The 13015-nt window shown below is 49.8% G+C and overlaps 1 protein-coding gene across 2 annotated transcripts in view; it reads left to right on the top strand.

Annotated features, from left to right (window-relative positions):
• The window catches only part of IMPA2 (inositol monophosphatase 2), a 50613-nt gene that overhangs the window by 20223 nt on the left and 17375 nt on the right, over window positions 1-13015 (top strand). Inside the window, exons 1-4 of one of the 2 annotated variants that reach the window (XM_063795931.1) lie at window positions 6560-6813; window positions 8111-8215; window positions 10394-10439; window positions 12477-12585. In XM_063795931.1, the coding sequence (XP_063652001.1) occupies window positions 6632-6813; window positions 8111-8215; window positions 10394-10439; window positions 12477-12585 (442 nt within the window). In that variant the 5' untranslated portion in view covers window positions 6560-6631. Of the gene's footprint in view, window positions 1-6559; window positions 6814-8110; window positions 8216-10393; window positions 10440-12476; window positions 12586-13015 lie in introns of those variants that run through there. The other variant, XM_512020.7, reaches the window with a different exon arrangement.

Here is a 13015-nt window from a genome sequence, read left to right as displayed (position 1 = left end):
CAGGGACCGCCAGACTCCAGAGTTCCTTTGGAAAACCATGACGCAGAGCAGGGGATTATAGGTAGGGTGAGACAGGCTTACCTGGGAGCGTGCCCGGGCTGAACACCAGCCTCCATCTCTGAAAAGGCTCCCTGGTAGGGTCAGACCCACACACCTGTCCAGGAATCAGTGATTGAAAGCTGGGGTTCCCAAGCTGTAGCCCACAAGCCAGTGGACTGTGGCTGCACCACGGTCAGCCCCAGTCTGTGTGTCACCCCCATCTTCCCTAGCTCTGAGGGTGAATGTGTGGACACGGTGAAAGCAGCTGTTCTCTTCTCTGCTCAGTGTGCCTCAAAAATTGACATCAAATGCAGTTGTTTTTCAACATATTTATGTGAAGTGAGTTTTTTTTGCCAATGACTGAGATTAAAAGGAAAGTAAATTTTGGGGATTTAATTGTATTTTAGATCATAGAAAAGTTGATAAATTTGTGATGAGAGAAAATTGTATACATATTGTAAAATAGGACATTGTGATTTTTTTCTGCTTTCAAAGTATTTAAATATATCCCTTAAACAATATATTTAATTTGAAGTTGCCTCTCATCCTCCTTTAGGAAAGACTTTTATTCTGAGCTTTTCTCTTTCCTTGATTTTAGTCTTTCATGAAATGATATTAAAAATAGACTTAATAACATTTTTTTAAAAACCTGATACCGGCTCCCCAGTTTTATTATTTTATTTCACTCATCCATGAAATCCAAAGGTTTGGTCCTTGACCTGGAAGACAGGTGTAGACTGAATCAAAGAATGATAAGGTTTAAACTTCCTTCTGGTGGGGTGCAGTGGCTCATGTCTGTGATACTAGCACTTCAGGAGGCCAAGGTCAGAGGATTGCTTGAGCCCAGGAGTTTGAGACCAGCCTGGGCAACATGGTGAATCCCCATCTCTACAAAAAAATTTAAAAATCAGCTGGGCATGCTGGTGCACGCTTATGCTCCCAGCTACTTGGAAGGCTGAGGTGAGAGGCTCGCTTGAGTCCTGGAGGTCGAGTTGTGATGCTGCCACTGCAGTCTAGCCTGGGTGACAGAGCAAGACCTTGTCTCAAAAAAAAAAAAAAATGTAGATTAAAAGGAACCTTTGCAGACTGTTGGTGAGAATGTAAATTGATGCAGCCGCTATGAAAAACCACACTGCACTGCAGCCTGGGCAACAGAGTGAGACCCCGTCTCAAAACAAAAAAATAAATAGGCTGGGCGCGGTGGTTCACACCTGCAATCCCTGCACTTTGGGAGGCCGAGGCGGGTGGATCACCTGAGGTCAGGAGTTCGAGACCAGCCTGGTCAACATGGCGAAACCCCCATCTCTACTAAAAATACAAAAAATTAGCTGGGCATGGTAGTGCGTGCCTGTAATCCCAGCTACTCAGGAGGCTGAGGCAGGAGAATCGCTTGAACCTGGGAGGTGGAGGTTACAGTGAGCTGACATCACGCCACTGCACTCCAGCCTGGGGAACAAGAGCAAAACTCTGTCTCAAAAAATAAAAAATAAATAAATAAAATTGCTTCTGTCACTGGCTCTAGCAGCTTTGGCAAATCTCACCACTTAGGGCCTCGAACTCCTCACCTGTGAATGAGGGACCTGACCATGGTCATCCCTGAAGTCCCAGCATTTAACTCGTAACATGACAAAAAGCAAACCAGGGCTGGGCACAGAGGCTCACGCCTGTAATCCCAGCACTTTCAGAGGCCGAGGTGGGTGGATAGCTTGAGATCAGGAGTTCGAGACCAGCTTGGCCAATATGGTGAAACCCCGTCTCTACTAAAAACAGGAAAACAAATTAGCTGGGCCATGGTGGTGCATGCCTGTAGTCCCAGCTACTTGGAAGGTTGAGACAGGAGAATCGCTTGAACCTGGGAAGTGGAGGTTGCAGTGAGTTGAGATTGCACCATTGCACTCCAGCCTGAGCATCTCAGTGAGACTCCATCTTAAAAAAAAAAAAGAAAGAAAGAAAAGAAAAAAAAAGGCAGCATGGTAAGGCCGGGTTTTTATAGATTGGGTCTTTGGAGTGTGCTGTTGGCCTTGGCCACATTAGCTGTCTCCTGCCATGCCCTGGCTTTGTGGGGCGCCTAAACCTGTTTTCAGATGATGATTTTGAGTGAGATACAAGTGTAGCTACTTGGAAAAGATTCAGTAGCATCCCCGAGCTATAGTGATAGAAACCCCGTCCTTGTCCCTTCTGTGGAGCAGCCTGTTGGAGCTTCTCTGGGCTGGCCTAGGCCCAGAGATGAGGCCGGCAGCTCAAGGGTCTAGTGTTTTTAGCTGTCTTCCCAGCCCTGCTCCAGAGCCCCCATGTAACCTGCTGCCCTGCAGTGCCCAGCACAGAGCAGTGTCTGTTGAATGCGTGAGTCAAGCAAAACATCAAACAGAGTCCTTGACATGGGAAAAACATGCTCCCAGCCACCACCAGCTGGACATTGACATCCAGTTGCTTTCCCACTGGGCAGTGGCTTGTGAAGATGGGGACAGAGTATCATAAATCATCTCCTTTGTGGACAGCAGGGATGATCCTGACCTTCTTGTCACAGACTAAACAGACTAAGTAGCCGGAAGAAAAAAAAAAGAAAGAAAGAAAAAAGGGGCTTAAAGGCACTTAGCTGTCAAAATTATAAGGAGGGTTTGTTAAAACTATTTTTTAAAAAAGAAAAGTGGTTAAGTTATGCAGTAGGATATAATATTCTATAATAACTTATTACCAAACTTTTAGCCTTAATCCAGTTGCTATTTTCCTCTTGTCTATTGGATAGACGTATGGAATATTCTTTTTTTCCCTAAATTTAGTCATGTGCATTTTTTTTCCTATTTATATTGTGGGTTTTTTTTTTTTTTTTTGAGATGGAGTCTTGCTCTGTAGCCCAGACTGGAGTGCAGTGGTGCAATCTCTGCTCACTGCAACCTCCGCCTCCCGGGTTCAAGCGATTCTCCTGCCTTCCAAGTATCTGGGATTACAGGCATGCACCACTATGTCTGGGTAATTTTCGTATTTTTAGTAGAGACGGGGTTTCACCATGTTGGCCAGTCTGGTCTTGAACTCTTGACCTCAAGTGATCCACCCACCTCAGCCTCCCAAAGTGCTGGGATTACAGGCGTGAGCCACCGTGCCCTGCCTATATTGTGGATTTTATGTAGATGTTCCAGTGGCTTTTAGGAAGGTCTTTATGATTTCACACATCTGTCTACAGTCATGTCTGCAGAGCAGACTCTCCCCACTCCCTCTGCAGAGAGCTGTAAAACATTGTCTTTCATCTCACAGGTATTAGCTTCCTACATGAGTAAAATCAGGTTTAAGTGAATAAAAATTGTGCATCTCTTCCCATGTACCAGGGAAGTATTTTTGGTGCCTCCAAAGACCAAGCACAGTTCACGCCTCTGCTGGCCTTCACACCGCTGCAGCCACACAGTGCAGAAGGCTGCTCCCTGCTGCCCACAAGCATGAGGCAGGTGGGAAGGGGGATGCTTGTGCCACCTTGTAGGCGGGCAGGCAGTCTCATGGGCAGAGGTGTACACAAGGTGGGTGATGAGGAAGACAGCTCATCCAGTGCTCAGTGTGGGTACTTAGAGTTATTCTCATAAAAAATGTGAGGCAGAGTTAGTCAGGTGTGGTGATGCATGCCTGTGGTCCCAGCTACTCAGGAGGCTGAGGCAGGAGGATTGCTTGAGCCCAGCGGTTTGTGGCTTCAGTGAGCCATGATCGTGCCACTGCACTCCAGCCTGGCTGACAAAGCGAGACCATGTCTCCAAGAAAAAAAAAAAAATTTCTAAAAGTACTTGCTGGGTTACACTAAATGAAACCTAAAAAACAAATAGATAAATAATAAAGGTTACACACAGCAGAAGCTATGTTAACAAATTAACTTATATTAATAGTTGCTGCTGGGAAAACAAGCTGCTTGGTGACTTCCCTAAAGGGTGTCCCACACATCTGGCGAATGAACAGACAGAGCTCCTGCTCCCGAGTGTCCTGGGAGGCACGTGGGCATGCCGCGTGGGTGGTCTGGGTGCTGCAGCGTGAGTTGTCGTGGGTGTGGAGTGTCAGTGCCTGCAGACCCACACTGCCTCCTCCTTCAGGGCTCACTGGCGGTTTTCTTTCCACCGCTTCAGTTTCCTACTTGAAGTCAGGTTTAAAAAGGAGAAGAATTGCACATTCCTCCTCAGTTTCTTAGAAACTGTGCCTGAGTCATTTCTAGTCCCTCTGGACCTGAGTCATTATCTGTTCGCTGCTTTGTCAACCTTGTGCCCAGTTTAAGCTTTCGTAGTTACTCCTTGTATGTGTGTTTTCAGGGTGTGGAGCGTTTTCTTTAAAAACGTCATTGCAAGCCATTACAGAAGAGGAAAGTCACATAGCTACAGAAGACATGGAAAAACAGATTTAGTGCCTGAAGTTTCTAGGAAAACTGGCAGTGCTGACAGCACTTATGGTCACGCCCTAAGTGGAATCATCACCTGTGTGTCTCCTGCAGGCTGCTGTTGTCAGGAGGCAGCCTCTCCACCCCCTTCCCCGGCTGCCATTGTGGCTTCTCCCCACCATTTTTCCTCCTAGATCTGTTTGGGGAGCACCAGTTCCTGAGCAGGGGCTCTGGCTGGTGGGCCTGTGCATCACCTGACCTAGAAGCATGTGGACAACTGAGAGTGGAGAGGCAGTTCCTGCAAGGAGCAAGGCGTGCAGTGTAGATGAAGAACCAGAAGCCTGGGTTCACTGCATCTCATCTGCCTTGCCTGGCTAGGCTGAAAGCTCCAGGGGCAGACTGAGCCTGCCCAGGCTCTCCAGGAACAGCTGATGATTCCTTGGGTGTCTTGCTTAGTGCTCCTGGCTTGACTTGACCTGGTCTTCTTGGCTCAGAAGCCCCTGCTTATTCGTGGGTTTCTCCAGGGGGCCGGGGAGGAGGTGGCACAGCCTGAGATGATGCATGCGTGCACTTGTCGTATCCCAGGGTTGTATTTCTAGATAATTTATCAGCAAAATGGAGGGGCTGGATGACTCTGCATCCCAGGCATGAACTTCATAACCCAGCAGTGGAAGGATGGTCCCAGAGTGGATGGGGACCAGGGTGGTTACAGTGTGTATGGCAGCTCCCGTGCATAGAAAAGTGACATCGGGCCAGGCGTGGTGGCTCACGCCTGCAATCCCAGCACTTTGGGAGCCTGAGGTGGGCGTATCACGAGATCAGGAGTTCAAGACCAGCCTGGCCAGCATGGTGAAACCTCATCTCTACTAAAGATAAAAAAAATTAGCCAGGCGTGTGGCGCACACCTGTAATCCCAGCTACTCGTGAGGCTGAGGCAGGAGAATCGCTTGAACCCGGGAGGCAGAGGTTGCAGTGAGCTGAGATCGCGCCATTGCACTCCAGCCTGGGCGACAGGGCGAGACTCTGTCTCCAAAAAAAAGTGACATCGAATACCATGAGATGCCTGCTGTTGCCTCTCAGCATCTCGGTGGGAGGACAGCACTGCCAGCGGCTCTGTCTGTTGCTGCAGGGGTGGCCCACATCTGCTGTGTCCACAGTGGTAGCCGCTCACCCACGTGACTGCCAAGCACTTGAAAGGTGGCTCATGAGACTGAAGAACTGAAGTCTTTATTTAATTCAAATGTAAGCAGCCATATGCGGTGACTGGCTACTGTAAGGCGCTGAGCGGTCACAGAGGTTTTCATTTCAGTCTTTCCATTCACACTAAAGTCTCCAGTCTTATCCAAAAGTTTATTGATGCCAAATCTTAGACCACATGGTTCGTGCGGGGAAAGTGGCTTCCAGGAGGCTGATGACCACAGTGGATAATACACCAAACACCAGGACATGGGACGCTTCTTTCTTTCTTTCCTTCTTTTCTTTTCTTTCTTTCTTTCTTTCTTTCTTTCTTTCTTTCTTTCTTTCTTTCTTTCTTTCTTTCCTTTCTTCCCTCCTTCCCTTCTTTATTTCTCTCTCTCTCCTTCCTTCCTTCCCTTCCTTCTTTCTTTTCTTTTTCTTTTCTTTTCTTTCTTTTCTTTTTTTTGAGATGGAATCTCACTCTTGTCACCCAGGCTGGAGTGCAATGGCATGATCCCGGCTCACTGCATCCCTCCCGTCCTGGGTTCAAGCGATTCTCCTGCCTCAGACTCCCAAGCAGCTGGGATTCTAGGCGTGCGCCACCACCCCCAGCTAATTTTTGTATTTTTATTTCTTTTTCTTTTTGAGATGGAGTCTCACTCTCCCAGGCTGGAGTGCAGTGGCGTGATCTCAGCTCACTGCAACGATAGGATCACTGCAACCTCCGGCTCACTGCAACCTCCACCTCCTGGGTTCAAGCAATTCTCCTCTCTCAGTCTCTCAAGTAGCTGGGAATACAGGCGCCCACCACCACGCCCAGCTAATTTTTGTATTTTTAGTAGAGACAGGGTTTCACCATGCTGGCCAGGCTGATCTCGAACTCCTGACCTCAGGTGATCTGCCCGCCTTGGCCTCCCACAGTGCTGGGATTACAGGCGTGAGCCACCGTGCCTTGCTTGTTTTTCACTTATTTTCTTTTTCTTACTCTCTGCAGGTCTCCTTTTTCTCTAGTACACATGTGAACCCGGCACAGGAACTGGATAGAAAACCTCTCAGCAAGGCCACATAGTCATGCACAGAACAGATGTTTGCTTAGCGCCTGCCCAAGGCCTCACCCTTAGTGAACTTGGGACAGTCCAAGAGTGTCAAAAGCACTGCCCTGAATGCTTTAGATCTAGTCTTTTCTTTGATCCTGAGAATGCCTTTGGAAGGTGTAAACAGCGGCCAGCTCCACAGGGACCAGCCTGCAGAAGGTGGGCTGCGAATACACCTGACCACAGCATCTTCCCTGTGTGTGTGGGCCTGCGTGTGGGTGGGGTGCAGGAGGAAGGGTGACAGTGCATGGGGCGAGAGTGCTTTCCCTTGTTTTTGGCCTGAGCAGGGGGTGCTGGGAGTTGCCATTCGTGGAGGTAGAGGCAAGTAGAGAAAACCAGGAGTTCCCTTCTGTGCAGGTGAATCTTGAGAGAACATTGTCTCGGTCAGGTTCCTAGCAGGACAGATGCACACTCAAGTGAGGATTGTAGGGGGCCTTGTTTGCAGAGGGACTCATTACAAAGGAGGGGCCAGCCCAGGGCCTGCTGCAGAGTGCAGGAGCAGCATGTCCCTCTAGCAGGAATGTGTCAAGCAGGCCACATGGAGGAGTGGAGCCTGCACAGGGCACATGGGGCAGGGGCGGGCAGGGAGCGTCCCAGCCTCTCTCCTTCCTGCAGCCCCACCCTTGCTTGCTCCCAGAGGGAAGCTGGATTTGTGACTGGCCAATGTAGCAAGACCCCACCTCTACAAAAATAAAAATATTAGCTGAATGTGGTGGTATGCATCTGTAGTCCCAGCTACTTGGGAGAACAAAGCAGGAGGATTGCTTGGATCCAGGAGTTTGAGGCTGCATGAGCTATGATGATACCACTGCACTCCAGCCTGGGCAACAGATCAAGACCCTATCTCTTAAAAAACAACAACAAAAAAAACCAGGGAAGTCAGAGACCAGGGCAGGAAGGGCACCTTTGGGAAATGAACCAGCTGCGGGGGGGCTCTGTTTGTCACCTGTGTCTGCAGTTCAGGTGAGCCAGGCTGGGTACAGACATGGGAGATCTCAGCTGCAAGTGACATTTAACCCCTCGGTGCCCAGGTATAAGCATTGACTGGGAGAATCAAAGTCAGAGTCCTGGGCCACCTTGCTTGGTCATATCTCATCAGCCTCCTCCCCTCCAGGCTGAAGTTAAAATCGAGTTTAGTTTTGCTTCAGAAGATCTGTTTTCCAGTGTTCTTCACGCTTGCATTTCTCTGCCTGGCCTGCTGGAATTCCCTGGTGCTCTTTCTGAACGCTGGCACTGAGGTGTCACTCTGTTTTCTAAATCCTGCTGAGTAGGTCCGCTGGCAGGCAGGTCAAAAAGCACATGGTTGTTTAAAGACTCTGCCTCTGTTTGACCCAGAGAAACCATGATGACATCTGTTTGCTGTGCCACCTTTTTCTTTAATGGGACTGGAAGCAATTTCAGGCACGTTATTCTGTGTCCTTGGTGCATTTTCTCAGGCTGGGTTCTTCCACTGCAGGTTCATTGCAGAAGAGGCCGCGGCTTCTGGGGCCAAGTGTGTGCTCACCCACAGCCCGACGTGGATCATCGACCCCATCGACGGCACCTGCAATTTTGTGCACAGGTGAGCTGAGCAGGGATCGCCTCCATTGCAGGGCTTAACATGTCCTCTTCTGTGAGGTTTTGTCTTTCCAAAAGCAGCATTTTTTAAGGCAGGAATATATAAACAAACCTATAGTACACTCATAGTCTCATCAGAAAGATGATCAGATCTTGATATTTTTAAAATAAGGTTTTCCATTTGTGAGAGGCTCTTGGAGTATGTTAGGAAATCTGCACTTGTTTAAAAACCAGTTTGTTATGTTAAAAATGTTGGGTTGCATTTAACAAGGACCCCTTGAAGGAGTCTGACTCCCCTCACACCCCACCCCCACTGGAGAAAAAGGTGAGGTTGGGATACAAAGCCTGTGCTGCCCCACAGTGGCCTGGAGCCCAAGGTGTAGAGAGTGGCCTGTGACAGGTGAGATTTGAGAGCCATCTTCCTGTATGAGAGCAAACCTTGTGGTTACAAAAAGCAGGAGGTTTGGGGAGGTCAGAAGGGCCGGTGTGGGGAGGTGAAGGGAATGGAGCTTTGGGGATGGTGAAGTGACAGGATGCAAAGGTGACCGGGACACAACCACAGGTGTTCTCTGACAGTGGCAGGTGATGGTGCTGTGCTGCCTGTCTACACGCACAGGTGGCTGGGGGCCTGGGGCACAGAGCATGATGTGGCTTAAACGGAGTGTGGTTCTCCAGCTCTGGAGAACCCTGGAGAGATTCCCATTCCATGGGCGGGTGGCTTGCAGCTCCCGCGCTCACAGTGCACACCAGCACCCTGGGCTGCACGCGCTGAGCAGGAAGGGTGAGAAGAGCCCGGGTGTGGGCTCCTTTATGATCTGCCTCTGATGGCATGTTTATATGTAAAACATGAAGTTATTCCATGCTAAGCACAGCCTTTTTCTAGGTGAGTTGCCTCGAGAATTCAGTTGTGCCTACACAAGGTGACCCTTTCGAGGCAGTGGAGTCGTGCCATCTGGTGCCAGCAAATGTGTCACCAATCTCTCCTCTCATTTCAACTAAAGCATGATCCTTCCCAGGGCTCTCCTCCCCAGAGTATGTCACTGAGTGGAGCCTCATTACTTCTGCCTGCTCGTGGTTCCAGGGTGCTCATAATGGTGACACGGCAGGTGAAGCCCCGTCACATGGTGAAGGCCACATGTCCATTCGAGGGTCTTCAGTGGCTCCAGAGACATAGTTTCCAGTGCTTTCCTGTCTGCACCCCTGGGGGGATCCTGGTACTGGGGAGGTAACTGGGAAAAGAGCAGCAATTTCAGAACAGTCTCCAGAGCTGATCCTGACAGTTCCTGAGCCCCACGCTATAGCTGTGGTGATCGTTGTGGTCTGAAGACATCCGAAAGCCACCAGCAGCTGCCACTCAGATGGCGCCTGTTCACCCCTGTGCCCACCAGTGCTGGGCCACAGCAGTGGGAGAAAGCTCTCCTGGGCACTGGAACAAGCGTGAGGCCTGGCACATGGTGCATTTGCTCTGGAAGCCAGCGGCTCATCCCAAGGTCCCGCACACCCTGGCAGTCAGAGTTGCATTTGTGTACAATTGGTTTTGCATTTTTCCTGTCAGTTTGCAGTACCCAGCCTTTCCTGCCTGTTTTTAAGCTCCAATGATCTCCCTATAAAGGAAGGATTATTTTGAAGATATTGAGCGGCAATAGCAGAATCACAAAACTGCAGGCAAACTGATCATGAAAACTGCAGCCATGGCTGTCCCTGCAGCTGGCTACCGGGCACTCAGGCAAGGATGCTAGCAGTGCCACAGGGTGAGCTGTGGCTCAGAACTGGCCCCCATGGGGAGGCTGTGGTGCCTTCTGGGACCACCTGCCTGGCGCCCCACCTGGGACTGGGTCTGGCCTTTGGGGAGGGCTCTGCTGTCCCGTTAGGTCCGGAGAACCAGAAAACAGATGATTGAGATCCTTCCTAATTGGGCTTCAGAGGGTTGTTGAGTTACATCAGTCTTATGTGACTTTCACAGTGCTGTTTTCTTTCAAGGTTAACTGTCTTACGACGTGGTCAGTTTATTCTGTTTGTCTTGGGAGCAGTTAGTGGAACTGTGGGAAGTAGTTTTTAAACAACCAACCCACCCAGAGTGTAGGAAGGTCCTTCTGAGCCTGCGGGGAGCCGCACAGCACACAGGCTCCCGAGAGCTGCCGCTCTTGTTCCAGAGAGTAAACCTTTCTATTTTCCTTTGCAGATTCCCGACTGTGGCGGTTAGCATTGGATTTGCTGTTCGACAAGAGGTGCGGGTGTGGCCCAGGTCCCCAGGGCCCCTCCCTGGGCTCCCTCTGGCCATCCTTCCTTTCTGGCTTCAGCCTCTGTGCGCCTGGTTTGCTGTTTGCCCTGTGCCTTAATCATGACTGGCAAATCCAAGCCTGTGGGTTTCAAATCCGAGAAAATAAACAAGTCCAGACTGGCTTTGGGGTGTGCGGGGTGGGGCTCCATGGCCGGCCCTTGTCCCCCGTGGAGGGCTGGCCTCGTGTCACCCGTGGTCTATTTGTGACACTGCTGTGGAAGCGGAAGTCTTAAGTGAACGGTCCAAGTGCATCTCCAGCTGACCCCTAGAGCGTGTGATCTCACAAACTAAAAGGAGCACTTAGTTTTGGAGAGCATCCTCAATCCCAATATTCTAATAATTCTTTCTTATCTTCCTCTGAGAACGTAGCTCTTTCATGGTTCCCATAGACCTTCTGAACTACACAGTGTTGTGCGACCTGCATGGAAGGCGTGGGGCTGAGGTTTAAAGCTTATTAAGTAATTCAAGCAGCAGCACTGAGAAGAGCCTTAATTTCTTTCTAATTGAAACAGTTTTATTTAAATAGGGCCGAGGGCTGCATGTTTCTCAAAAGCAGCCCTGCTTCAGAGCAGCATTTGTGCAGCTTCACCTTAGTCTCCGCACAGACTCCCTGGCAGGGGAGCTGAGAGAAGTACTTAAGTTGAAGTATTTAAAGTTAAGTACTAAAGTATCTCAAAGTACTTAAGCTGAAGATAAGTAAGAATTGTAATACTGTAATTTGTCTAAGGATGCAATGATTGACTTCTTTCTCTGTGAAATAATATTGTGGTGCCCAGAGTGGGTGGGAGGCTGAGCAGTACTTCAGGGGTTGGTTGATGTTCTGTGACTGTGCGAAGGGGCTGCTGGAACAGCTGGCTAGGTCCTCGGCCCTTCTGTGGGTCGGCTAGGGTCTGTCCTATGTTCCTAGACTGAATACGGGAGCTCCTGACTTTTCGTGGTGGGCTCCTCCCCATGGGAGTGGGGGACATTCCTCTGCACTCTGGGAGCTCTTCACAGGCCTCAGGAACCAGCCGAATTCTAGGACTGACCTGGTCATGAGGATTCCTTTAAAGCCAGGGTACCGGAAGGGGAAGGATGATGAAATGCTGCCAGACACCTGCAGGCTCTGAAAAAGCGTTGACTGAATGACGCCTCCAACCCCCAGAAATAAACCCTTTCTCTGTAGCTTGGGGTGTCCACCCTAGGGTGGTTGTGCTCACCCCAGGGCCAGCCAAGGCTTTCCTAAGGCATTTGGCCAGGGTGTTTTTTTAATTTTCCAGAGAGGTGAACACTTGGCTAACTTGCTAAGCAAGCATGCTGGCCCTTGTTAACCCTGAGTGGTGAAAAGTCGGTAGAGGAAAGATCACAGAGGCATGCGGCCGTGGGCTGCCGTCCTTTTCCACGCTGACCTCTTCCTTTTGCTGCTTCATCCTGGGAGGCTGTGGTCTGACGCTTTGTTCCCTGATGTGGGGCAGTCAGGCCGCTGTTCAGCGCACTGCCTGCTCACGGATCAGTCCCCAGTCTGCGGTGGTGCCTCTTCCTCGCTGGGGCTGTCCTTGGGCTTCTGAGATTCCGCTGGCTTTACAGATGCATTCTCCATTCTTCACACATCAGCAATTTTGAGGATTTCTTGTGGGGTTTGGTTAGCGTCACAAGTAACATTCTTTTTTTCAGCAACAAAAGGGGCCTTTCTAAAAATTTAAGCTTTTTCAATAACTTCTGGTTACTAATGCTTGATTATGATGTTAATTTTTAAAGTTTTATTAGTCCGAATATATTTTAAAATCGTAGTTATTTAGCAAAAGCAAGCTTGCTTTTATGTCCAGGTCTCATTTTAAATGCAGGCACTGCTTTTTCTCAGTTCCTTTTGGAAAGGTAATTTCTGTCACAGTGTAACGTGTTATCCTAACGCCTAGTGCAGCCTTCATCTTTGAGTAACGATGTTTTTTCCCACATCAAACGAGTGAACCATCTTTGTTTTCTGTCCTGCCTCTGCCGCCCACAGCTTGAATTCGGAGTGATTTACCACTGCACGGAGGAGCGGCTGTACACGGGCCGGCGGGGTCGGGGCGCCTTCTGCAATGGCCAGCGGCTCCGGGTCTCCGGGGAGACAGGTGGGCTTCACAACGCTCGTCTCAGTTTACTTCTGAAAGAAAAGTGTGAAAGGAGAATGCCAAAGCCACCATGATGTGGGACGGTGGTGGAGGTCCCTTGCTGATGGTGTCATCTCTTTTTAGGGACATCGTGTCCCTGATGAACTGGAAATGGAGCCAGTTCTGTATGTTAGTGTTTTTGTTCACGTGGCCAGGAGCTTTAAATAACCTCATTCTGCTTTGCGCTCACATCCCTCATCTTTCAGGCTGAAAGTACTCCAGTCGCAGTCACGATTTGGTTGTAGTGGGATTGGGTGAGCGGCCCGAGGCCAGGTGCTTGTTCCCCTCAGAGCACCCGGCACACCTCAGTGGTCCCGATTTTGCCCAGGCACTGCTGCCCAGGTGCAGTCTGTGGCCCCTGAGTGTGCACAACAGTAACTGGCTTCAGCTT

The sequence above is a fragment of the Pan troglodytes genome, chromosome 17 (genome assembly GCF_028858775.2).
Source record: "Pan troglodytes isolate AG18354 chromosome 17, NHGRI_mPanTro3-v2.0_pri, whole genome shotgun sequence".
NCBI lineage: Eukaryota > Metazoa > Chordata > Mammalia > Primates > Hominidae > Pan > Pan troglodytes.
This window is presented reverse-complemented; position numbering and strand designations above follow the sequence as displayed.